General features: G+C 42.7%; 1 protein-coding gene across 3 annotated transcripts; it reads left to right on the top strand.

The window, feature by feature from the left end:
* Window positions 1–9: 9 nt before the first annotated feature.
* LOC103981797 (shaggy-related protein kinase kappa) lies at window positions 10–27,989 on the top strand. Of its 3 annotated transcripts, XM_018825252.2 has the most exons (14): window positions 71–231; window positions 2,321–2,560; window positions 2,872–2,964; window positions 3,048–3,107; window positions 3,186–3,458; window positions 10,640–10,714; window positions 12,822–12,878; window positions 12,968–13,108; window positions 13,239–13,289; window positions 13,370–13,465; window positions 26,308–26,391; window positions 26,480–26,582; window positions 27,433–27,493; window positions 27,604–27,989. In XM_018825252.2, exons 2-13 carry the CDS (start codon window positions 2,411–2,413, stop codon window positions 27,462–27,464), a joined length of 1,215 nt encoding a protein of 404 aa, XP_018680797.1. In that variant the 5' UTR covers window positions 71–231; window positions 2,321–2,410; the 3' UTR covers window positions 27,465–27,493; window positions 27,604–27,989. The 3 variants fall into 3 exon arrangements, with proteins under 3 accessions (XP_065003885.1, XP_018680797.1, XP_009396814.1); XM_065147813.1 differs by lacking the exon at window positions 27,433–27,493 and having other exon boundaries at window positions 10–148; XM_009398539.3 differs by lacking the exon at window positions 27,433–27,493.

Genomic DNA, 27,989 nt, shown 5'->3' with positions numbered 1-27,989 from the left:
AGATCATCTGGGTCCCTTTCGGGTCTTTTCGTGGGGTGTAATTATCTTTATAAAAATAATAAACAAGGAACCCCCACTGCTACTGCTGCGGCTACTTTTGGGGCGAGTAAGAACAACCTCCACTGTGTGTGTGAGACAGAGAGGGAGGGTAAGTTACCAGACTAGATTGATCGTGTTCTTGATCCCAAGATGCTCGATCTTTGCTTGTCTTTTCGACGGTTTCTTCTCCAGGTACGCGAAGCGATTCACAGACGAGCAATCACTTGATAACAAGGAGGCAATTGTTGTTTTTTTGGAAGACTCTTTTTTTTTTTTTGCCTTTCTTTTCGTTCCTCTGTTACTACTCAATGATCGAATTCTGAATTTTGACAGACCCATTTTGTGTCCTTTTTTCCCTATGATGAAGCCACTCCCTATCTTTGTTTTGACGATTCTATCTGATATGCAAGTTTCAGGCTTTTTGATCTGCCTTCTTTTTCTTTGTGGGGTGACTTCTGGGGAGTTGAGTGTGTAGAAAACTACAATTTTTGTGGAAGTCCGGTGTTTTTTTTTTTAGGGTTAGTAGTGATGTGGTCTGAAGATTTTTCTCAAAATTAAACTCATTTAATAACGTGGCAGGACATGTGAGTAATCTCTCACGATTTTTTAGAGGTGAGGAGTTCGACTTACGAAACCTACTCATGCAGGCTTATAGTATTCCAAGACTTCATGGGCTTGCAATTTGTATTTTTTTTTCACTATTAAAAATTAGTGGATTATCAAGACCTCTTCAAAAAGTTGTATTATACTTCAGAAGGAAATTAAAAAAGATTATTATTATTATTTTGTTTGCCGTTTTACGGTTTTAACATTTTTTTTATTTTTTATTTTGAACTCCTGCAAGTTATTTCTAGTGTTTCATGAATCCTTTTTTTTTTTTCTTTTTAAGAAACATAGGTCATGCTTACCGTGGAAAGATTTTTTTATAAAAGTTATTGTTGTTGTCATCGTATCAATAGAGGTGGTATGGTTTTAGTGGAAATGATATTGGTCTTAAAGAACATCTAAGGGAACCAAACCAATTTTCTCAATCTGACGTTTAATTTCATTGTGGAAAATGCATATGATAGTTTAAGTTGCAATAATTGAAGTGTGTAAAGCTATAAAAAGCCTTGTTCGCTAGTGCGCTTGTAGGTATGGTGGTAAGTTTTGGTCTGATCAACAAATGCCCCTTGTTAATGTGCTTTGTGTAATTTCCATCTAGTCGACAATATCATTAAGATTGCAAAGTCCAAAATATTTGGGAAATTGATGACTATGCATTACAAGCAGCTGAATTTATAGCTTTGCTATCACAACAAACTATTTCTTTGGTTGTTCCATAATTAAAAATTTTGGAACTACTTGAAGATTCAGTTGACAGTGAATTATTGTCCTGAATGATCTGGCAATTTGACTACCTATGGTATATTGGTTATGACCTAGCGAATGAAAACTATCTCTTCCCCACACTAAGTGGTAGATGTATGTTGCGTACAATAAATAATAAAGGCGAGATTCATGAAACCTCTTTTGCCCAAATCAAAGGATGTTTCAATTGATGACTTCAAACACCATTGGAAAGATATGAATAAATACTGGAAGCATCAGATTTTGGGCTGTCAGTCCTCTCCTTTACATGAAATAGATGTCTTTGATAAGCTTGGTTGGCAGTTCTTTTATGAGTGTCGACTACAACCTTTATTTGTCGAAGCAAGCAATTGAAGTAAGAGCTGGCTGTAACTTTTTTAATTATGCAAAGTTAAGATATTAAATGTAATTATTCTCCAAGAAAGCAAGTCACTAATTCAATTATATGTTGTTTTTCTTCTCAGTCACTCTCCTTTTATTATCTTCTTTTTTACTGATTCTTTTCCTACTATAGATCCCACACAGTTATGAATCCTTCTCAATTTGTTTCTTCTATTTAAAGGGCTGTTTTGTGAATTGGTTTCTTGAAGAATGCTTACAGTTACTAGGGGCCAACAGAATTTCATTGAAATGCCAAGCAGAAAAGTAGATTGTGTACAAATTAAAAGTAATAAGTTTACTGAATTTGAGTTGAGATTCTTAAACTAGCTCTTTTTAAAAGCTAAATTGTACTGCTGATGCCTCTTCTGTTAGGAACCTTATCCATGGGTCAGTGTTGGCAGAGAAAATCATAATTGAATTCTATCTTCCGCTTTCGGTTTTTAATATATTATTTTTTATCCATAGGTTCTAGTTTTTCAAGAATACTATTTCATTGTGGAAACTCCAATATTGTGTTAGTGCAGACTTCTTATTATTGTTTCCCCTCCAGATGTACAGATTTCCTAACTCAGTGTTAGTTGGAGTTAGAAAGCCATAAGCGTGGGGCCAGAGTAACAGAACTCTTGGCTGTGAGCAATACATGGCATCTGCGAGTTTAAGGCATGCTGGTGTGGGAAGTTCCAGGGTGGTGAACAGTTTTAAGGGGTCATCAAGCTCAGTTGAATGGCTTGGAAGAGAGATGCTGGAAATGAAGTTAAAGGATGCCAGGCTGGATGCAGATGATGAAGAAGTATACTTCAGATAACTTTATTTTCACTTCCTTTGTTTTTTGTGTGCTTGTTGTGGCCCTACCATTGTCCATGAGGTTTCTCTAAATGGTAACGTTTGAATTTCTACATGAAGAAGTAATTATTGTTTGTTGTATTTAAGGTTAATTATATATATATGAGGGTCTTTCTTTTTTTAAAGGAGTGATTTATGTTTGCTTTTTATTTAGAAATGGGAAAAGCTCCTCCCCTTTTTTTTTTCTAAACTAACTAGGAAGCACTTCTTTGTAGTTTGATTCGCTCTTTAAAGATAATAAATAGCATGTTTGTTCAGGATACTGAGTCAGAAATTATTGATGGAATTAGTGCTGAAGCTGGACAAATAATTGCTGCTACTGTTCGTGGCCGTAATGGTCAACCAAAGCAGGTTTTTTCCCCTAAGAGTTTGTGTATTTATGTTATCATCTGACTTATTGCTGGCTCATTGTGGTAATGTGGTCGACTGAACAGGCAGTTAGTTATATAGCAGAACATGTGGTTGGCACAGGTTCTTTTGGGGTCGTATTTCAGGTATCAGACACGTTTTTTTTTAAGACTAAAAGCTCCAGCTACTGCCAATAATGCCAGATCCTTTGGTTTTTCTAACAGGCCAAGTGCAGGGAAACTGGGGAGATAATGGCTATCAAGAAGGTTCTTCAAGATAAACGCTACAAGAACCGGGAATTACAAATTATGCACATGCTGGACCATCCAAATATTGTTGCTCTTAAGCACTACTTCTTTTCAACTACAAATAAGGAAGAGGTGTACCTAAACCTTGTATTGGAGTTTGTACCTGAGACCGTTAATCGTATTGCAAGGCAGTACAACAGGATGAACCAACGCATGCCTCTCATATATGTGAAACTCTTCACTTACCAGGTGTGTGCACTTCTGTTTGGCCAGCTAGGAATCATCTGACTGTATTAGTTTCTTTAAACTGAAAGCTCAATCATATTTAATAATGGAAATAAATCATGTTGTTATTTTGAAATGATAATATAAGTTCAATTTGCATAGTTGCTGATTCAAACATTGTTTGTGTTATTTCTCTCAGTACTTTTTGGAGATTAAGCACACTCATGGGGCCTATTAACTCATCATGCCAGATTAATCTTTTGTTGATTCAAACATTCCTTATGTGTTATTTCTCTCAGTACTTTTTGGAGATTAAGCTCACTTATGGGGCCTATTAACTCATCGTGCCAGATTAATCTTTTGTCCACTGAAAAGTGCCATGTAGGTTTGAGGATCTTGTTTCATGTACTGAAGCATGCCTCTTATGTAAAAAATGAAGACTAACAGCCATTTTGTGTCCATTGCTCTGCCCAGCTAGCAGTGTGGCAGGTAGTGTTTTATTTGATGCTTGTGCTTAAGACATGCCAAGGCATCTGTTGATGTCATTAGGAGTCAAGTGATTGATACCATTGTTCGCCTTCCTGGTCCATACCGGTGTATCGTTCGGCTGTCGATATGCTACGTACCAAATCATACTGACGTACCGACACATGATATAGTGGAGGGTACCAACAAACCGATATATACCGCCATATTAGTCCCCTGTTGGATGTGCACGTACCACCCATATAGGGTGGTACACCACGGTATGACGAATCTTGATTGATACCATGTGAAAAACCATGACCCTCATGTCTCCATTGTTTTGCCCAGATAGTAGTATGACAGGCTATCTTCTGTTTGATGCTCGTCTAAGACATGCCAAGACTTCTGTTGATGCCTTTAGGAGTTGAAATGGTTGACAAGAACCTGCCAACTTGACCTAAGCAGGACATAACATGTTATCCCGATTGGATACATAAATTAGACCCAGATCAAGAATGCTTCATCATGTGAATGCTGAGGTCAGGTGTGTAAATGGATCCAACAGGATCCTAATTTATCTCTCCCCCACTTCCTTAATGTATGAAGCTGCATAGATTTGTTGAAAGTGATGTGCTTGTAACTTGTTTACCACATAGTTTATACCTTGGCAGTGACGAGTGGGCATTGGATAATGTTAATTATTAGTGCATTGTGACAATCAGCAGTAATCAACATGTACAAATGCAGCAAATATAATGCATCAATTGTGGCTGGAATCTCACTGGCACATAATTGGCATATGATATGCATTACTTAGACCTTATTCTAAATATATGTTGGACAGGTAAAGCATATCATTTGAGCTCAAATTCGCACTTGCATGAGACTTTTTTTTTTTTCAAAATGAAAAGTCTATTATGTGTGCAAAACTGGAGGAAGTACAGTAGTAGTCGCTGTTGCCAACCATGGACATATGAGACTGGTATTGTTGAGAAGACAATTTTGTCAATTTTGGTAGTCTTAAGTGTCTTGCACATACTAGTGTCCCAGTTGAGCTGTCAATGCTAAATTATCCAGAATTAAGAGTTGGTTTTGGCATCCGTGATGTCACGGACTTAGCTGGTTTTGCCTAAGTCGTGCGGCACCCTTGCGTGTCCGTCCGCAAAGGTCAGCCTTCTCGAAGCCTCCCATGTCCCTTAGGACCCACAAAAGAGAGAACGGGTTAGAGAAAACGCCTCATTCGGGATCCACAAGCAAACATTTTCGAAAACACATCATAGACAATGCAAATTACAAACAGACTTTACAAGCTCTGAACAGTTCCACAACAAAGGGTAAAATGGTCCATTACAGACCGATAATCTCTCACATGTGTCCACATGACACAACCTTTATTTACAAGCCTAAAGCGGTCGCCAACCTAACTAAAATGAGACTATTAAGCCTTCGGTCGTCCCTCTACATACTGTACAAAGCATGAACATACTAAAAGACACGGACATACATAAGCAGTACATCAAACATCCTGTTTAGAAGTTTGTCTGTGACATTCTCCCCCACTTATTCCTTCGACGTCCTCATCGAAGCCTTTGTCGACACTACAACTCCTCGCCTTTGCTGAGTCTTCAATCTTCTGCTTCAGCTGCAATGCGTCTCCTGGCTCCCAGTTGCTCTCCGCTTTTGCTTTCGAGTAGTCGAACCTTTGATCCGCCATGCTGCTTCAACTCGCCAATGACTCTGACTCTAGTGTGGGGTTGGCTGAGTTGTGTTGATCCCTGTTGGTTCCTGCGGATCCTCCAGATGAAGGAAAAGACCATCCTTACTGCGCTAGTCTCTCAAATGCTTCATGCTGCTTGAACTGGATGGATGCTTGTTGGAGCTTTAACGAGCATCGTCTCACAAACTTCTGAAGTTTTGGGTCCTTCCTCCACAAAATTTGCTTATTGACTCTTCTTTCACTTAGTTGTCACATCCAAGTAGGTTCGCATCACTTCCGCTTTCGATTGGCATTTCGCTGGGAAATGAAGCGGAAAATCTACTCTCAGTAGCACTGATCACCGTTGGTGAGGATTTGATAACTATTGTCTTCCATTATCTTCGAAGGGTCTTTGAGCTTGTGCAGAGCTCCTCTGCTGGATAGATAAGAGAATTGGGGTACTCGGTTTCGCCCATTCTCTTAAGGGTTGAGAAGGCAAAGGTTACTTGACTTCGCCCGCCTCCTTGAGGTTGTACTCCATGCATCGAGCTGGTTACTAGCCTTCGCCTGCTCTTTTCTCACACTTCTGAAGCACTTGAAGTGTTTGCACTCCTTGCGTTGAGTTAGTTACTGTGATTCACCTTCTCAATGCTATCGAACTTCTGGAATGCAGAAAGTTTTCAACCCAACTTGGAGTAATTCTCTCATAGGTTTGGTCGTCTCTGGGATTGTACCGTCTACTCCATCAACCCTACCGCCTACTCCACTGAGTAGCAAAGGTACAGCACCGCGTACTGCCTGCTTCGTTCCTTGGTTATGCATTCTTGCATGACCCGAAGTCCTTCACTTTCGGCTATCTTGATGAGAAGCTCGTTGACACCGGTCTTACGAAGTTCCTTGGCCTCTGCCCTTCAGCCTTGTCTCGGAACTTAGAGTTTGCCTCTGCATGGTCCACCTCCTCGACCTCTTTCACGACCAAGCGCTCTCCCTCCATGAGAGCAAGGGATCAATGACTTTCACGGAAGTCCCGCCTCTGCGGTACCATGGCGCTGTCATGCCCATGGCACTACTATCCGTCGCCTCGCATCTGCATCCCTTTATTCACAATCAATAGATATGCCTCTATGGCAGGGTCTGCAGTACCGAACTGTACCGCCCGGTACGGGCGGTACATACCCGGTCCGAAAGGTTGCCGGTACGCGGACCGCCTGTTACCGGTCCGAGTGCACTGTAGCACTGCTACAGTACTCGGCACACCTGAGTGTACCGCTCGGTATACCGTACCATACCGGTACCGGTACCGAGCCCAGGTCGAAATACCGGTACGGTACGGTATTGCGAACCTTGCTCTGTGGCACTCCTCCGAGTCCACCTCAATTCTAACTGATGCTTGATTTTGGATAGCTAAGTCCCTATGGACTCGTCGCCGCTTCCTCGCCCCTTTCGACCCCCTGCTTCAACACCTCTGTGTTCTCCAAGCAGCTCCCTTTTGGTCGATGGAAAGACATACTACAACTCCCATGCATGGCCTCTGTCATCGTATTATAGGGTTTGCACCGATTCTGTTCTCCTTAGCTTCCTTGGTAGCAACGTTCGTTTACTCGACCTTGTCCTCTGACTTGCCGGGCTCCCTTAAGCGAATATGAGCTCTGGAGCAGTCCAACTCTCCAGCTACTTCGATCATACCTCTGTATGATCAAGTCCCTCCCATGGGACTCACTGGTACTTGCATTCGAACTTTTCCCTTGGTGGATCCCAGCCCCCATATGCTGATGACCAAGGTTTTCATCCGATGCAAAATTCGATGCACACACGGAAGACCCGCCTCTGCAGTACCATGGCCTTTACTCCTTGAATCCATAGCCCTTTTTACCGTCGTGTTATTCACCGAAGTGGAGCTTCCAGTAGCTCCCGATCATACCTCCGTATGATCTAGTCCCTCACGGGACTATGTTGTGTGTATCGCATTGCCACGAACTGTTCCACCACGATCCGCTGCACCATGTCGCCTCCTGGTAACATTTCTATTGCATTCTGATCCTTGTGGGATGAACTCAAATTGTGAACCCTTCATGTGTGGCCTCTGCCAATACATCGCAGGGTCTCTTCCACCTTTGATTTTGTTCGCTCCTTTGGCAATCGATCTTCATCCACCATTTCTTGGGTCACACCTAGATGAAGCACCGCTCTAGAATAGTTTGTCGCCTTGTAGCTCCCGAAGTTCCCCGACTTCGCTGCAATTAGTGCACCATTGTCTGGATCCTGGGCCTCTGCCCCTACCAGCACAATCTTCGCCACGCACCGCTTCCTTCATGGCAACTTGAATGACAACATTGTGGCATATTCTTCAAGAGTACCCGCCTCTGCGTCCTCTTGCCCCATGCTAAGGCCTTCTGAACCCAACTTCGCCTCCGCAAATTGAGTCGCCTTAGTTCCTCCATCAAATGCTCCTATGAGAAAAGGTGCATGTGCCTAGAAGCTCCCTTCGTCTTTGGCCCCATGCAAGATGAGTCCGCTTCGCCAGAATGAAGGACCCATGGAACAACATGATCCTACTCTTGCCTCTGCAAGAGTTCATGTCCTTGACCTCTGTCTAAGGAAAGCAGTGTGCCTCCGCTCCATGTTCCAACTTCTATGCTGGCTTCCTTCATGCGGCTTGGGTACTTCGCCAAGTTACACCCAAGTTGCTCTGCTCCTCGTTTTTGCATTGAGTCGATGGTGGCCCTCGCGCCCACCATTCCACGGGTCAACCCTCCCTTGAGTCCGATCTCCATATCGACTCCAAGTGTGCCTTCATTTGAGTTGCTTTGGGTCGCTCCCCCACTTGATCTCGCGATGCATCCACCAATGCATTCTCTCGAGCGAGATCATGCGACGACTCCTCGCCGTTTGCTTAGTCCATTGAGATTCGTGGAATTGTTGTTTGTTGAGGTACTCCTCCTCAACATGTGCGGTCCGTCCCACCTGATTCTCCCTCTAGAGAGCCAGGACTTATCCCTCCTGGATAACTGTCCCGTTGGAGCAACATCTCTCTTCGTTTCGGAGACCACCATCCCCTTGGACTACTCCGATCTGCTGAACAAACTGTGCATTGTTCTGCCTCTTGCAAACGCACTTGCTAGATTGCGACTCCACGTCAATACAGCCCCCGCTGCACCCCTCAAGGCCTAGCAACATGCTGAACTAGTTGCACCCTACAGCCTCCTACGGACGTATCCTTCACATGCCGAAGAGAAAGTTTCAATGCTTCATGGCGCCGAGTTTTGGTCGCCTTGGGATGGCCGCGAACATTCCATCGTCCGCATACAAGCCCATGCATGAGTACCGAATTCTTTGAGTTAGCAATTCCCCTCACCTCTGTGTGCTTTGCACAACTCTTTCGGTCGCTGAACAACTCATTCCACCTTGCATGGTCTCATCCTTTACCAAGCACCTCGCCTGTCTTGAGCACCATCAAGTATAGTTGTCAACGTTGAGCCGTAGCTCAAACTCAGCCATCCCAACCTTTGTGCGCTCCGCATTCTTCCAAGCTTGTCTGTTCTCGTGGTGCCTCTTGCGCGAAGGGTTGGCCATTCCTCTGAATGCTAATGTCAGATGCCCGCTCCTCTGAGCGACTCCTTTTTCCTACATCTCTATGCCCATTTTCCCCCAAACGGTCGCGCGTGTGCTGACTGCCCTCAACGCAGCCCAGCTAGGTCCCCCACGTTTGCATGCTAAGTGTTTCTATGAGTGCTTGTCCCGCTCTGATACCATCTGTCACGTACTTAGCTGGTTTTGCCTAAGTCGTGCGGCACCCTTGCGTGTCCGTTCGCAAAGGTCAGCCTCCCCAAAGCCTCCCATGTCCCTTAAGACCCATAAAAAGAGAGCGGGTTAGAGAAAACGCCTCATTCGGTATCCACAAGCAAACATTTCTGAAAACACTTCATAGACAATGCAAATTACAAACAGACTTTACAAGCTCTGAACAGTTGCACAACAAGGGTAAAATGGTCCATTACAGACCGATAATCTCTCGCATGTGTCCACATGACACAACCTTTATTTATAAGCCTAAAGCGGCCACCAACCTAACTAAAATGGGACTATTAAGCCTTCGGCCGTCCCTCTACATGCTGTACAAAGCATGAACATATCAAAAGACACGGACATATATAAGCAGTACATCAAACATCCTGTTTAGAAGTTTGTCCGTGATAGTGAGTAGTAACAAATGAATGTTTGGCTTCAGTAGAAGATTTATACATGTCATGGAGACTATGTTTTACATGGCAAGTAAAAGTGTTGTTTTAGGGGCACTTTTGGCTTTTATAACTAATTTATATGGTGGTGAGCTGCAAGTTTATGTATATTAATTCAAGATGAAGATGTTCATGTAATTGTGAGATGGTAGTGAGGCCTGTGAGCATTTGACATGTACATGTATGTGAGAGTCTTAGGAGAACCATGTTATGTGTGATTGATCTGGCTTCATTATTCGAAAAGTCCTTGACGCGTAAACTTGTGCACCATGTAGCACATAAAAAATCCTATCTTGAGTGATTCTTTGGCTTTCCCTGCTGTTGGAAGTTGGATCTACAAGTCATGTTGGTCATTTTGGTGCATCAAGCATTGTGATGTAAGTGCATACAGATCAAACAAAAATTGAAATTATGCACGTAATGATGGGGAAATAATTTCATTTTTGTCACTATGTTTTATTATTTGAAACTGGGATGAGACAAATCCATCAATTTTAGAAAATGAGAAGATTTAGGGTCTTTCAGTGGAAATCTGCAGAAACAAGCCTCATCCCTTCTATTTGTGGCTAGTACATTACTCATTTTGTGTTTCTTCTTCATTTGATATTCTACTTGACCAAAGGTCCATAACTACTTTGATTTTCTTGGCTTGTAAGTGGTTTGGTGGATTAAATATAAGGTTGTTTTGGTCCTGGACCATATTTTTAGCAGAAAATGCTTATGCCCTTAATTGGAAGTCAAATTTATTTTTCTTAGATTTTCTTTGTTGAGCAACTCTGATTTAGTCTACTACTACTTTTTTGCAGATATGTAGAGCACTTGCTTACATGCATAATGCTGTTGGCATATGTCATCGAGATATCAAACCACAAAATTTACTTGTGAGATTCTTCTTTCTTAGCCCTATTAAGTTAAACATATGTCTGCATATGCTCTATTTATCTATTTCTTTTGCATCCAAGCCTCCATCAATATTTGCTGGTTTCTGCAAACACAATGCTAAAGGAGGAAGTACATACTAATGATCTAATTAATATGCATTTTGTCTGGGCCTTGGATGATATCCATCACAATACAATTGATTTTGCTATTTTAATCCTAAATTGTGTTCTCTTTCCTCTCTTAGTAAGCATATCAAATTAGTAAGTACTGTGACAATTTGTTGTGCTTTCCTCTGTTAGCATATCAGACATTAGAATGCCAAATTGCAATTTGTTGTTTTTACTTCTTAAAATGTTTATCTGATTGGTTTTTCTATTTCGCCTCCTATCAAAATGATTAAACCTTCATTAATTGTCATTGGTCACAAACTTTTGAGATTTCGATCTCATAGACATAGCATAACTTTGATAATTTTGGGTCTAAAATCATTCTATATTTTTTTAACCTTCTTTTGGTTTAGAAAGTGTTGGACCAAATCTAGCCAACATCTAAAAAGATAATATTTGAAGTAGGTAAGTATGTTCCTGAAACAACTATTTGAAGAAATGACATACAGACACAGCCAAGGTTGAAATCTACTTTGAATATGTAGTAACAGCCTCTATGAGGATGGATAGTTGTTGACAATTCAGGGAAGTATTTCTACATATGCATAGTTAAACCATAGTAGCTAATGCAGATCTACATTTGTGGATTCAAAACGTTTTTAGCAGACTGAAGGTATGAAATGGTACCCTTTGGTCATTCTTTTTTACCTTTTCTTCCTGGTGTCTCAGCAGTTTCACCTGAAACTATTTGAAATGAACAATCCAAGGAACCAGACAGTTAAACCAAGGTTGAATAGGAAGACTAAATTGAACAGTTCATTAACATGATACATCACAGAAAAAAACAAAGGATATCTGTGTCCATAATTGAGGGCACTTTGTTGGGAGGAAACTTGTTGCTGAAAGTTTGTATGTAACATAAGCTCTCTGGCATATTCAGTTGATAGTGATGGATCATGGGGTGGCTTATAGACTATGTGACAGTTATGTATCTGTCTTATTTAAGGAGCATACACTTAAAATCTAGATGTGAAAAACCCACACAGATTATGGTATATTAGTGCCATGATACACCTGTCAGCATGGCCAAGCTGTGTTTTGACGGCACAAGAAGAACAAAAAGGGAATAGAAGGAAGACTCAAATTCTGAGATGGCAATCCATGCATCAAATTCTAAATTAGTAGATTTGATGATATCTACCAAATTCCTTAGACCTTATTGGAATATCACCAAGAAAAGAAGCAACTTATGACTTTGTTGCCTACTGCTGGACATCTTCAGCTATTCTCTCACTTCTGGTGGCTGCCAGCAAGGATGTGAATTGTTTCCAGGAAAGGTGAGGCCACACTGAAGGTTCCTGTGCATTGAGCAGAGGCAAAGAGTCCTATATTTGACTACGTATCCACAAATGTTAGCCAATCATGGTTGTGATTCTTGTGAACATAATAAAAAATCACTGGTTTGGTCAATGATGACAAATTTTCATCAAATTATTGTATAGTTTATCCAATATGGGAATGTTCTGATTTTTCCATTATGTTAGTTTAAACTGATACTCTGACTAATTCCTTTACTCATATGTACCGAGTGAAATTTGTGGTTGTCACTTCATCTATGCATATGCAAATTGCTGCTTTGGGTTGGCTTCCTTTCTTTGTGTTCTAATGGTGAAGATGTGAGGTGCCAATTCTGGGTGACAACCTACATGAACATATGTTTAGTAATAATATACTTTATATGTGTTTGCAAAGTTTTGCACTGTTGATCATACATCTGTTTATCTGGGACTGAGACTGACCATGTAAAGCATATAACATTATGAATTCACATGCATAGTAAAGTAGAATTATCCAAGAAAAGTAATGTATTCACAGTGTAGTGGAATAGTGATATTGATGTAAATCAAAATAGTTAAGATCTGATTTATTACTGCCTTATCTACCATTTATTTCTTCTTGGTTAGCTCATTTTGTGTTACATGTTAAATGTCAATTTCAGGTGAATCCACATACATATCAACTCAAGTTGTGTGATTTTGGTAGTGCAAAAGTATTGGTAAGCAATTCCTGTCTAGCTTCTCTTCTTTGTTTTGGGCCTTAAGACAAAACAATGCTCCAATGTGCTTTTATTTTGTCATATTTTAGGTCAAAGGGGAACCTAATATCTCTTACATATGCTCAAGATATTATCGAGCACCTGAGCTTATATTTGGTGCGACTGAGTATACAACTGCGATCGACATGTGGTCCACTGGTTGTGTGATGGCTGAGTTGTTTCTTGGGCAGGTAGTTTTTTTCACTCAATTTAAAATATGGTGTCACAAATATTGTGGCAAATACTAAATACTAAATTACTGTATCTGGTGCCTTAATATTTTCTAATGATTTTGATTATGTGGGCACATGGCTGTTTTAGCCCCTATTTCCTGGAGAAAGTGGTGTTGACCAGCTGGTGGAGATTATCAAGGTAGGATAATAAACAAAGTACAGAAATTGTAATTCAAGTGGTTTTCCTGATACCAATTATATTCTTGGATATGTCTTAAGGTTCTTGGAACACCTACAAGAGAAGAGATAAAGTGCATGAATCCAAACTATACTGAGTTTAAGTTTCCACAAATAAAGGCTCATCCATGGCACAAGGTAATCTCGAAGTTGTTTTTATGTTATATAGAGTTTATCCATTCTATATCACCAAATATGATTGATAATTATTTCTTGTTTGAATGTGCTTGCTGATTATATTCAAACAACTAAAATCATCAGAAGTTTGAACTTTTGAAGTTATGGGTATCTATCTTTGGAATGACTTCAGTTTTAACTTTTTGCTTGATTTAAGAAGTCATATTGGAAGATGTGTTAAAGGCCTATAGAGGATAGATCTAATGAACCTAAAAAAAATTATTTTGAACTTTATATATTATTATAAATGGTACATTTAGATAGTTTTAGACATCACAAGATAATTTGTACTCGTGGTGTTTAGTTTGTAGTAGAGATGCAATCAGGGAAACCTTTGTGAGTCAAGAGTTAATAAAAATAGGTAAAAGTATAAGACTTGAAAATATCCCTAATGCGGATTATGGTAGTTTATGAGATCAAAGGATAATTTGGTTAACTAGTTTGTTTAATAAAATATTAAAATAAAAAAAATGATATTCAAAGTTCTTTTCTTAAAACTAATTTCCTTCCATTATATTAAACTACGTAGAAGATGTTGTTACACAGACTCGAACCTAAGACCTATCATCTATGTGCTAACCACCAAGATGTGACAGATATTGAAAGTTACACTTGGTATAGGGGAATTAGGCTAATGTTATATTATGAAATTGTAGAAAAATATTATTAAATGAAGAATAAAATATGAGATGAATATTTTCAAAAAATCAGTTTTGTTTCGTACTTGAAAGATCCACTGTGGAAGTTATTTAGATGATAAAATAATAAGAAAGAAAAGATCACATAGATTTTTTTTTAATATAGAAAAGCTTATGATGGTTTCTAGAGATTTGTTGTAATGGATTTTAGAAAATAAAAAATATTTTGTAATATAATAAAAAAATTTGATGATAGAGTAGTGAAACTAGGAGTTGTTCCTAGTGAGTTGAATAATGATATTGTTTCTATCCAAGAATCAACTTTAAGTTTCTATCCATTGATATTGTTAATGATTGAGTTTCCACGATGTAACATGTTTGCTAATGATATTGTTTTGATTGATGTGTTGCGGTTAGTTCTAGTTTTTGAGTTATGAAGACATTCTTAAGAAATTAAAGGTTTTAAAATATGAGCAAGGCAGTATATGAGATATATCTGCAGCAATGCTAATGGAAGAACCGAGGGTGAAGTTAAGATTGATAATAAAATGTGTTTTATAAGTACAATTTTTAGGTATCTTGGATCCTTTATTTATAAGCATTCTCTATTGATGAAAAATAGGATGTTTAAAATAAAAAGAACCTTGAGGAGTTTAGTGTGATCATCATATGTTAAAAGAAATTTTTATAAGACAATTGTACAGTTAGCAATTTTCTATAGATCAAAATAATAGATAGTAAGGAAACATGTATAAAATGTTAGAATAGCTGAGCTGAGAACATTCAAGTGAATTGTCACGGACTTAGCTGGTTTTGCCTAAGTCGTGTGGCACCCTTGCGTGTCCGTCCGCAAAGGTCAGCCTCTCCGAAGCCTTTCATTGTCCCTTAGGACCAACAAAAGAGAGAACGGGTTAGAGAGAATGCCTCAATCGGGATCTACAAGCAAACATCTCCGAAAATACTTCATAGACAAAGCAAAATACAAACAGATTTTACAAACTCTGAACAGTTGCACAACAAAGGGTAAAATGGTCCATTACAGACCGAAAATCTCTCACACGTGTCCACATGACACAACATTTATTTACAAGCCTAAAGCGGCCACCAACCCAACTAAAATGGGACTATTAAGCCTTCGGTCGTCCCTCTACATGCTGTATAAAGCATGAACATACCAAAAGACACGGACATACATAAGCATTACATCAAATATCCTGTTTAGAAGTTTGTCCGTGACATTCTCCCCCACTTCTTCCTTCGACGCCCTCGTTGAAGCCTTTGTCGACATTGCAACTCCTCGCCTTTGTTGAGTCTTCAATCCTCTGCTCCAGCTACAATGCGCCTCTTGGCTCCCAGCTGCTATCCGCTGCTGTTTTTGAGTAGTCGAACCTTTGATCCGCCATGCTGCTTCAACTCACCAATGACTTTGACTCTGGTGTGGGGTTGGCTGAGTTGTGCTGATCCTTGTTGATTCTTGCGGATCTTCCAAATGAAGGAAAAAAATCATTCTTACTGTGTCAGTCTCTCAAATGCCTCATGCTCTTTGAACTGGGTGGATGCTTGTTAGAGCTTTTAACGAGCATCGTCTCGCAAACTTCTGAAGTTTTGGGTCCTTCCTCCACAAAATTTGCTCATTGACTCTTCTTTCACCTAGTTTTCACATCAAAATAAGTTCGCATCACTTCCGCTTTCAATTGGCATTTCGTTGGGAAATGAAGCGGACAATCTACTCTCAGTAATACTGATCACCGTTGGTGAGGATTTAACAATTATTGTCGTCCATTATCTTCGAAGGGTCTTTGAACATATGCAAAGCTCCTCTGCTGGATAGATAAGAGAATTAGGGTACTCGGTTTCGCCCATTCTCTTAAGAGTTGAGAAGGCAAAGGTTACTTGACTTCGCCCACCTCCTCGAGGTTGTACTCCATGCATCGAGCTAGTTACTGGCCTTCACCTGCTCTTTGCTCACACTTTTGAAGTACTTGAAGTGTTTGCACTCCTTGCATCGAGTAAGTTACTGTGATTCGACTTCTCAATGCCATCGAACTTCTGGAATGCAGGAAGGTTTCACCCCAACTTGGAGTAATTCTCTCAAAGGTTTGGTCGCCTCTGGGATTGTACTATCTTCTCCATCAACCCTGCCGCCTACTCCACTGAGTAGCAAAGGTACAGCATCGCGTACTGCCTACTTCGTTCCTTGGTCATGCACTCTTGCATGACCCGAGGTCCTTCACTTTCGGCTATCTTGATGAGAAACTCATTGACACCGGTCTTACGAAGTTCCTTGGCCTCTGCCCTTCAGCCTTGTCTCGGTACTTGGAGTTTGCCTCTGCATGCTCCACCTCCTCGGCCCCTTTCACGACCAAGCGCTCTCCCTCCATGAGATCAAGGGATCAATGACTTTCACGGAAGTCCCGCCTCTGCGGTACCATGGCGCTGCCATGCCCATGGCACTACTATCCGTCGCCTCGCATCTGTATCCCTTTTCTTCACAATTAGTAGATATGCCTCTGTGGTACTCCTCCGAGTCCACCTCCATTCTAACTGATGCTTGATTTTGGGTAGCTAAGTCCCTCTGGACTCGTTGTCGCTTCCTCGCCCCTTTCGACCCCCTGCTTCAACACCTCTGTGTTCTCCAAGCAGCTCCCTTTGGTCGATGGAAAGACAGACTGCAACTCCCATGCATGGCCTCTGCCATCACGTTGTAAGGTTTGCACCGATTCTGTTCTCCTTAGCTTCCTTGGTAGCAACGTTCGCTTACTCGACCTTATCCTCTGACTTGTAAGGCTCCCTTAAGCGAATATGGGCTCTGGAGCAATCCAACTCTCCAGCTGCTTCAATCATACCTCTACATGATCAAGTCCCTCCCATGGGACTCACTGGTACTTACATTCGAACTTTTCCCTTGGTGGAACACATCCCCCATATGATGATGACCAAGGCTTTCATCCGATACAAAATTCGATGCATGCATGGAAGACCCGCCTCTGTGGTACCATGACCTTCACTCCTTGAATCCATAGCCATTCTTGTCGGCGTGTTGTTCACCGAAGTGGAGCTTCCAGTGGCTCCCGATCATATACCTCCATATGATCTAGTCCCTCACGGGACTAGATTGTGTGTATCGCATTGCCACGAACTGTTCCACCACGATCCGCTGCATCATGTCGCCTCCTGGTGACATCTCTGTTACATTCTGATCCTTGTGGGATAAATTCGAATTGTGAACCCTTCATGTGTGGCCTCTGCCAATACATCACAGGGTCTCTTCCACCTTCGATTTTGTTCGCTCCTTTGGCAATCGACCTTCATCCACCCACTCTTGGGTCACACCTAGATGAAGCACCGCTCTAGGACAGTCCGTCGCCTAGTAGCTCCCGAAGTCCCCCGACTTCGCTGCAATTAGTGCACCATTGTCTGGATCCTAGGCCTCTACCCCTACCAGCACAATCTTCGCTACGCACCGCTTCCTTTATAGCAACTTGAATGACAACACTGTGGCATATTCTTCAAGAGTATCCGCCTGTTCTCTTGCCCCGTGCTAAGGCCTTCTGAACCCAACTTCGTCTCCGCAAATTGAGTCGCCTTAGTTCCTCCATCAAATGCTCCTCCGAGATAAAGTGCATGTGCCCAGAAGCTCCCTTTGTCTTTGGCACCATGCAAGATGAGTCCGCTCTGTCAGAATGAATAACCCATGGAACAACATGATCCTGCTCTTGCCTCTGCAAGAGTTCATGTCCTTGACCTCTGTCCAAGGAAAGCACTATGCCTCCGCTCCATGTTCCATCTTCTATGCTGGCTCCCTTCATGCGGCTTGGCTACTTCACAAAGTTACACCCAAGTTGCTCCGCTCATCGTTTTTGCATTGAGTTGTTGGTGGCCCTCGTGCCCACCATCCCACGGGTCAGCCCTCCCTTGAGTCTGATCTCCATATTGACTCCAAGTGTGCCTTCATTTGTGTTGCTTTGAGTCGCTCCCCCACTTGATCTCGCAATGCATCCATCATTGCACACTCTCGAGCGAGATCATGCGACGACTCCTCGCCACTTGCTCAGTCCATTGAGCTTCGTGGAGTTGTTTGTTGAGGTACTCCTTCTCAACTTGTGAGGTCCGTCCCACATGATTCTCCCTCTGGAGAGCCGGGACTTATCCCTCCTGGATAACTGTCCCGTTGGAGCAGCATCTCTCTTCATTTTGGAGACCACCATCCCCTCGGACTACTCCGATCTGCTGAACAAACTGTGCATTATTCTGCCTCCTGCAAACGCACTTGCTAGATTGCGACTTCATGTTAATACAGCCCCCGCTGCACCACTCAAGGCCTAGCAACATGCTGAACTCGTTGCACACTTCAGCCTCCTACGGACGTATCATTCACATGCCGAAGAGAAAGTTTCAATGCTCCATGGCGCCGAGTTTCGGTCGCCTTGAGATGGCCACGAACATTCCATTGTCCGCATACAAGCCCATGCATGAGTACCAAATTCTTCGAGCTAGCAATTCCCCTCACCTCTGTGAGCTTTGCAAAACTCTTTTGGTCGTTGAGCAACTCATTCCACCTTGCATGGTCTCATCCTTTACCAAGCGCCTCGCTTGCCTTAAACACCATCAAGTATAGTTGTCAACGTTGAGCCGTAGCTCAAACTCAGCCATCCCAACCTTTGTGCACTCCGCATTCTTCTAAGCTTGCCTGTTCTCGTGGTGCCTCTTACGCGAAGGATTGGTCATTCTTCTGAATGCCAATGTCAGATGCCCGCTCCTCCGAGCGACTCCTTTTCCCTACATCTCCATGCTCGTTTTCTCCCCAAACGGTCGCGCGTGTGCTGACTACCCTCAACGCAGTCCCACTAGGTCCCCCACATTTGCATGCTAAGTGTTTCTATGAGTGTTTGTCCCGCTCTGATACCATCTGTCACGGACTTAGCTGGTTTTGCCTAAGTCGTGCGACACCCTTGCGTGTCCGTCCGCAAAGGTCAGCCTCCCCGAAGCCTCCCATTGTCCCTTAGGACCAACAAAAGAGAGAACGGGTTAGAGAGAACGCCTCAATCGGGATCCACAAGCAAACATCTCCGAAAACACTTCATAGACAAAGCAAAATACAAACAGATTTTACAAGCTCTGAACAGTTGCACAACAAAGGGTAAAATGGTCCATTACATACCGAAAATCTCTCACACGTGTCCACATGACACAACCTTTATTTACAAGCCTAAAGCGGCCATCAACCCAACTAAAATGGGACTATTAAGCCTTCGGTCGTCCCTCTACATGCTGTACAAAGCATGAACATACCAAAAGACACGGACATTCATAAGCATTACATCAAACATCCTGTTTAGAAGTTTGTCCGTGACATAATGTACGGGATTTATAGAAAACAAGGTTTGTCTTATCGGTTTATACCAATGTACCCATCAGCCGGTGGTATGATATGTATTGCTTCGTACTGATGTACCATGTTGTAACGGACAAACTTCTAAACAAGATGTTGGATGTAATGCTTATGTCTGTCCGTTGTCTTTTGGCATGTTCATGCCTTGTATAGCAGGTAGAGGGGCGGCCGAAGGCTTATAAGTCCCATTTTAGTTGGGTTGGTGGCCTCTTTAGGCTTGTAAATAAAGGTTGTGTCATGTGGACACGTTCGAGAGCTTTTCGGTCTGTAATGGACCATTTTACCCTTTGTTGTGCAACTATTCAGAGCTTGTAAAGTCTGTTTGTAATTTGCATTGTCTATGAAGTGTTTTTCGGACATGTTTGCTTGTGGATCCCGATTGAGGCGTTCTTTTTAACCCGTTCTCTTTTTTGTTGGTCCTAAGGGACAATGGGAGGCTTCGGGGAGGCTGACCTTTGCGGACGGACGCGCGAGGGTGCCGCACGCCTTAGGCAAAACCAGCTAAGGTCGTGACATTATGGTATCAGAGCAGGACAAGCACTCATAGAAACACTTGACATGCAAATGTGGGGGACCTAGCGGGGCTGCATTGAGGGCAGTCAGCAACGCGCGACCGTTTGAGGGAAAACGGGCATGGAGATGTAGGGAAATGAGTCGCTCAGAGGAGCGAGCATCTGAGATTGGCATTCAGAGGAATGGCCAACCCTTCGCGCAAGAGGCACCACGAGAACAGGCAAGCTTGGAAGAATTTGGAGCGCACAAAGGTTGGGATGGCTGAGTTTGAGCTACGGCTCAACGTTGACAACTATACTTGATGGTGCTCTAGGCAGGCGAGGCGCTTGGCAAGAATGAGACCATCCAAGGTGGAATGAGTTGCTCAACGACCAAAAGAGTTATGCAAAGCTCACAGAGGTGAGGGGAATTGCTAACTCGAAGAATTTGGTACTCATGCATGGGCTTGTATGCGGACGATGGAATGTTCGTGGCCATCCCAAGGCGGCCGAGACTCGGCGCCAATGGAGCATTAAAACTTTCTCTTCGGCATGAAAAGGATACGTCTGTAGAAGGCTGAAGTGTGCAACGAGTTCAGCATGTTGCTAGGCCTTGAGGGGTGCAGTGGTGGCTGTATTGACGTGGAGGCGCAATCTAGCAAGTGCGTTTGCAAGAGGCAGAACAATGCACAGTTTGTTCAGCAGATCGGAGTAGTCCAAGGGGATGGTGGTCTCCAAAACGAAGAGAGATATTGCTCCAACGGGATAGTTATCCAGGAGGGATAAGTCTCGGCACTCCAAAGGGAGAATCATGTGAGACAGACTTCACATGTTGAGGAGGAGTACCTCACGAACAACAACTCCACGAAGCTCAATGGACCGAGCAAGCAGCGAGGAGTTGCCGCATGATCTCGCTCGAGAGAATGCATTGGTGGATGCATTGCGAGATCAAGTGGGGGAGCGACCTGAAGCAACTTAAATGAAGGCACACTTAGAGTCGATATGGAGATCGGACTCAAGGGAGGGTTGACCCGTGGAATGTTGGGCGCGAGGGCCACCATTGACTCAATGCAAAAACGAGGAGCGGAGCAACTTGGGTGTAACTTGGCGAAGTACCCAAGCCGCCTGAAGGGAGCCAGCAGAGAAGTTGGAACATGGAGCAGAAGCACAGTGCTTTCCTTAGACAGATGTCAAAGACATGAACTCGTGCAGAGGCAAGGGTAGGATCATGTTGTTCCATGGGTCCTTCATCCTGACGGAGCGGACTCATCTTGCATGGTGCCAAAGACGAAGGGAGCTTCGCGGCACATGCACCTTAACTCGGAAGAGCATTTGATGGAGGAACTAAGGCGACTCAACTTGCGGAGGCGAAGTTGGGTTCAGAAGGCCTTAGCACGGGGCAAGAGGACGCAGAGGCGGGTACTCTTGAAGAATATGCCACAGTGTTGCCATTCAAGTTGCCATGAAGGAAGCAGTGCACAGCGGAGATTGTGCTGGTAGGGGCAGAGGCCCAGGATCCAGACAATGGTGCACAAACTATAGTGAAGTCGGTGGACTTCGGGAGCTACTAGGTGACGGACTGTCCTAGAGCGGTGCTTCATCTAGGTGTGACCCAAGAGTGGGTGGATGAAGGTCGATTGCCAGAGGAGCGAACAAAATCGAAGGTGGAAGGGACCCTGCGATGTATTGGCAGAGGCCACACATGGAGGGTTCACAATTCGAGTTTATTCCACAAGGATCAGAATGCAATGGAGATGTCACCAGGAGGCGACATGGTGCAGCGGATCGTGGTGGAACAGTTCGTGGCAATGCGATACACACAATCCATCCCGTGAGGAATGAGATCATATGGAGGTATGATCGGGAGCTACTGGAAGCTCCACTTCGGTGAACAACACGACGGCAAGAAGGGCTATGGATTCAAGGAGTGAAGGCCATGGTACCGCAGAGGCGGGTCTTCCGGGCGTGCATCGAATTTTGCATCGGATGAAAGCCTTGGTCATCAGCATATGGGGGCTGTGTTCCACCAAGGGAAAAGTTCGAATGCAAGTACCAGTGAGTTCCATGGGAGGGACTTGATCATACAGAGGTATGATCGAAGCAGCTGGAGAGTTGGACTGCTCCAGAGCTCATATTCGCTTAAGGGAGCCCGACAAGTCAGAGGACAAGGTCGAGTAAGCGAACGTTGCTACCAAGGAAGCTAAGGAGAACAGAATCGGTACAAACTCTACAACGTGATGGCAGAGGCCATGCATGGGAGTTGCAGTCTGTCTTTCCATCGACCAAACAGACTGCTTGGAGAACACAGAGGTGTTGAAGCAGGGGGTCGAAAGGGGCGAGGAAGCGACGACGAGTCCAGAGGGACTTAGCTACCCAAAATCAAGCATCAGTCAGAATGGAGGTGGACTCAGAGGAGTGCCATAGAGACATTTCTACTAATCATGTAGAAAAGGGATACAGAGGCGAGGCGACGGATAGTAGGGCCATGGGCATGCCAGCGCCATGGTACCGCAGAGGCGGGACTTCCGGGCAAGTCATTGATCCCTTGCTCTCATGGAGGGAGAGCGCTTGGTCGTAAAAGGGGCCGAGGAGGTGGAGCATGCAGAGGCAATCTCCAAGTACCGAGACAAGGCTGAAGGGCAGAGGCCAAGAAACTTCGTAAGACCGGTGTCAACAAGTTTCTCATCAAGATAGCCGTAAGTGAAGGACTTCGGGTCATGCAAGAGTGCACGACCAAGGAACGAAGCAGGCAGTACGCGGTGCTGTACCTTTGCTACTCGGTGGAGTAGGCGGCAGGGTTGATGGAGAAGACGGTACAATCCCAAAGGCGACCTCATCTATCAGAGAATTACTCCACGTTGGGGTGAAAACTTCCCGCATTCCAGAAGTTCGATGGCATTGAGAAGGTGAATCACAGTAGCCAACTCAACGCAAGGAGTGCAAACACTTCAAGTGCTTCAGAAGTGTGAGCAAAGAGCAGGCGAAGACTAGTCACCAGCTCGATGCATGAAGTACAACCTCGAGGAGGCGGGCGAAGTCAAAGTAACCTTTGCCTTCTCAACTCTTAAGAGAATGGGCGAAACCGAGTACCCCAGTTCTCTTATCTATCCAGCAGAGGAGCTCTGCACAAGTTCAAAGACCCTTCGAAGATAATGGAAGACAATAGTTGTCAAATCCTCACCAACGGTGATCAGTGCTACTGAGAGTAGATCGTCCGCTTCATTTCCCAACGAAATGCCAATCGAAAGCGGAAGTGATGCGAACCTACTTGGATGTGACAACTAACTGAAAGAAGAGTCAATGAGCAAATTTTGTGGAGGAAGGACCCAAAACTTCAGAAGTTTGCGAGGCGATGCTCGTTAAAGCTCCAACAAGCATCCACCCAGTTCAAGCAGCATGTGGAAATTTTGAGAGATTGGCGCAGAAATGATGGTCTTTTCCTTCATTTGGTGGATCCGCAAGAATCGACAAGGATCAACACAACTCAGCCAACCCCCCCAACAGAGTCAGAGTCATTGGTGAGTTGTAGCAGCATGGCGGATTAAAGGGTCGACTACTCAAAAACAGCAGCGTAGAGCAGCTGGGAGCCAGGAGGCGCATTGCAGCTGGAGCGGAAGATTGAAGACTCAGCAAAGGCGAAGAGTTGCAGTGTTCACAAAGGCTTCGACGAGGACGTCGAAGGGATAAGTGGGGGAGAATGTAACGGACAAACTTCTAAACAAGATGTTGGATGTAATGCTTATGTCTGTCCGTTGTCTTTTGGCATGTTCATGCCTTGTATAGCAGGTAGAGGGGCGGCCGAAGGCTTATAAGTCCCATTTTAGTTGGGTTGGTGGCCTCTTTAGGCTTGTAAATAAAGGTTGTGTCATGTGGACACGTTCGAGAGCTTTTCGGTCTGTAATGGACCATTTTACCCTTTGTTGTGCAACTATTCAGAGCTTGTAAAGTCTGTTTGTAATTTGCATTGTCTATGAAGTGTTTTTCGGACATGTTTGCTTGTGGATCCCGATTGAGGCGTTCTTTTTAACCCGTTCTCTCTTTTGTTGGTCCTAAGGGACAATGGGAGGCTTCGGGGAGGCTGACCTTTGCGGACGGACGCGCGAGGGTGCCGCATGCCTTAGGCAAAACCAGCTAAGGTCGTGACAATGTGTCAGTACGGTGAGGCATACCGAAGGCATAGAAAAATGGTCAAAAGTAGCTCCGAAAATTTCTAAAAATAGAAAGAAAAAAAATTATATTAAGATTTTTAAATTATAAACAAATATAAATTTAGCATACTTTAGCAAAAGTAATCTAAATTAGAAAATAATAGTAAATTGTTAGATTATTTACTAAATAATTTAAACTTTAAGATTGAATTAGGTAATTGGTCGATGAATATATTTGGTTCTATTGTCAAAAAGAACGACGAGACTCCATGGGTGGTGGATCAAGGTTTTCAATCCTATGTATCTATCAATTTGATATGTTTATCGGACCCAATCCCAAAATTGATCCTATGACATAGTATATTGATACATCATATGTCATTAGTGCATCAATGTGATAATGATCGTAGTCGGATCATCGTGAACCACACATGTCTGAGGTAGCTCTTGATGTAAGTACGATTGTAACATATATTAGTGCGGAGCTTGGAGAATGTTAGAATTTCTACTTTTTTTACTGATCTGTTGCTTTGTATCATAAAATCGATCACCGTACTGTTACTTGAAAAAGAATGACCAACTATCATGTCGAGCTCCAGGATCTGAATCTTGGATGGTATACATAAAGTACTACTCGATCCATACACCGCTCTCAAACTGTGTAGACGGGACTGTTGACTCCCCGGTGTCGCCACAATCATCGGTCAACGCACTATTGTCTACATCATTGCCATGTCTCCGAACCGAGCAGGTTGTTGAATGCGATTGAGAAGTTGTCTACATACATTTGATTAGAAAGTTCTTCCCCTAACTTAGGTGTTAATTCTCCCTAATTAGCCTCAATTTTGATCCAATCTATAATTACAGCTTTATAGAGTTCAAGAGAGTGCAAATAAGAGAATGAAAGAAATATGTGAGTGAAAAAGTGATTGCAAGAGTAGATGAATTAGAGAGAGTGAAAGGGGAGGGAATGAGGGAGTAGAAAAGGTTTAAAAACCCCTTAGAAACAAATCTCAGCCATTGATCGATATCGGTCAAAATCTAACCACCAATCGGTAATGGTTGAATTTTGACCATTCCGACCGGTACAGATCCCGTATCAAGAGATACGGGGTCCCTTGTTATGGACTGCCTGATACAAGACGGTCCGCGTGCTGGTCCCCTATCAGACCAGTATGTATTGCCCGAAATAGGTCGGCGACGAACGATGCTAGAAAATATAGAATAACAAATACAATTAGGTGTAGCTCTTTACGAATAGATGCCCCATATAGATGAGGCTAGTTTATCAGTATCTGTGGTGACCAGAATTATAGAAAGAGGCATTAGACAACTTTGCTATGAAGGATAGCTTGGAAGGATAGAAGGAAATTCTGTTGTAGTTAGTTTAACTAATAATAATATCTTACACAAAGCTCAATGATGGAAAAAAGATGTTATAGCCAACCACATATACTTGGCCATTATGCCATTTTCTTCTTGTTGTAGTTTCACACTTGATTTTCATCTATTGCTCAAGATGATGAACCCCAGCTGAACTTGAGTTGCATCCAAATCGCACCATGATCAGACCAGCATGCATATCAGTGCACATGAGTGAGCCAAATAATAAAACAAACTGTTGAAATCCATGTGGAAGAAGTTTTGACCCATCTCCTGAGTTGGAATGGATGCGATTTTTTAATATGTGCAAATTTAAAAACTTATTTCATGAAACACTGTCTTTCATAATTCAGGATTGAACAGATCTAAGGCCCCTTCGAGAGAATCTACTTGTTCTTTATGGGTAGTTCTATTAGAAATCCTGTGGTCATACTGCACATTTCTGTTGACATATTTAACTGTATTGTATAAGGATGGACTAACCTGCATCATCATACATCATGAATGCTTGTTGGTTTCAAAAACATCAGCCACCACTTCAAAGAGTATGCTGTTGATTATCTTTAATGGTCGAATAATCTTTGTGGTACTTTTTTAAGTTTGAGATATAAGCAAAGTTCACTGGTCATTTGCTTATTGGGAAATCAAATAGCTTTGTGTATGCAGCCAGTTCAAATATTACTGTTTTTGTAATGATATAATTTAGTACCTCTGGAGATCTTAGTTTTATCTAACCTCTTGGGTGCTTCAGGTTTTCCAAAAGCGGTTGCCGCCAGAAGCAGTTGACCTTGTTTCTAGATTTCTTCAGTACTCACCAAATCTGCGGTGCACTGCTGTAAGTTTACATCAGATTATGCTGGTTATATTTGTCAGATGTAGTGTGCTTGTATGGCGTCTAATATTGAAATTGTGAGTTTCTGCAGCTCGAAGCCTGCTTGCACCCTTTCTTTGATGAGCTGAGAGACCCAAATACTCGTCTCCCCAATGGTCGACCACTTCCTCCTCTCTTCAACTTCAAATCTCATGGTTAGTAGTAAACTTGTTTCCAGCTTTAGCATTAGTAAAGGGCAGAAACTTTTATCACATTCTCTAGCATTTTTTTGCAACTTCTGAAACTTGTGCATGACCCAAGGATTCGAACTAAGATTCCATATTGTTGTGTACAACTGCATACTGCCCAACATGGACTACATGTGACTATGTTAGGCCTAACTCCTAAGACCAATTTGCTTCAAATGACAGAGGTGAACCAAGCACCAAAATTGCTTCTACAATATAATTCGACCCTGCAACTGGCGAAAGCCTGCAAACTGTAATAATTGTGAATACAAGCGCAGAAATTGCATTGTCTTGAAGTCCTGGCTGTTTGATACATGCTACACTGTAGATAAACTGGTACATTACACGGTTCTCTTGATGCATGCTCTGCCTGCATATGGAATCCACGCACCTCAACCAGTATTATGATGAGGTGCCTGTTAAGACATGTACCTGCTGGCCGCTGGCCCGGCCGGCATGCAAAGTTTGAATTGAAGTAAGTCATTTTGATTCAACCTAGGAATGTGTAATTTATAGTATTCGCAATAAAGATTTGAACGAATAGATGATTTTTTAAGCTTTCCGGTTCATGATGATACAATTCAAAGACTTTTCTAAATGTCTTTCTGCAGTTGACACATGAATTTTTTTCTGGCCTTGTTACATTACGCTGCTGAAAATAGACATTGTGCTGGATGCTGAATCGTATGAATTAGTTTCATTAATATCATAGAGGAACTTGGAGCATTAGGGCGAATTAATCATTCTTACTATAAGACTGCTTCATTCCCCATTATTTCTGCGGTTGCATCCTGTTAGCTCACTTGTTACTTTTCAGAAGACAACAAAGAGTCACATGCAACCCATTAGTATTTAGCCATATAGATATTGTCTGACAGGTGAGACTAACCATTTTACCGAATACAATTCTTGTTCTTTCTTTCATCCTCCCTTTTTTTTTCCCGCCATCTTTTTCATGTTTTTCATAAGCATGTGGTAATCTTGGCAGAGATAAGGGGAATTCCGCCGGATGTTCTTGAGCGCCTAATTCCGGAGCATGCAAGGAAGCAGAGCTTGTTCATGGCCTTGCACGGTTAGCAGGCTTTGGAGCGTAGCGAACATGCTCCAAATGCCTGCTTGTAGAAACTTGGAAGCGGAGCTTTTTCGATGTACCTTTTCTTTTCTTCACCTTTTCTTATTTATCTAGCTTGGAAGGTTTGAAGCCTGTGTGGAGATGAAAATGCTTGTAGAAACTTAAAAAAGTCTTTTTACATAAGAGCATATGTGTATCTTTGTAAATTTATTGGGCCTGTGTGGTGGTTATTTCCGAGATTCCATGTGTGAAATTGTTGCTATCTAAACATGGGTTTTGCCTCTGGCTCCTCTTGATCTGAA

The sequence above is a fragment of the Musa acuminata genome, chromosome BXJ3-4, assembly GCF_036884655.1.
Source record: "Musa acuminata AAA Group cultivar baxijiao chromosome BXJ3-4, Cavendish_Baxijiao_AAA, whole genome shotgun sequence".
NCBI classification, from domain to species: Eukaryota; Viridiplantae; Streptophyta; class Magnoliopsida; order Zingiberales; family Musaceae; genus Musa; species Musa acuminata.
The sequence above is the reverse complement of the archived record's forward strand: the minus strand, read 5'-3'. Positions and strand labels throughout refer to the sequence as shown.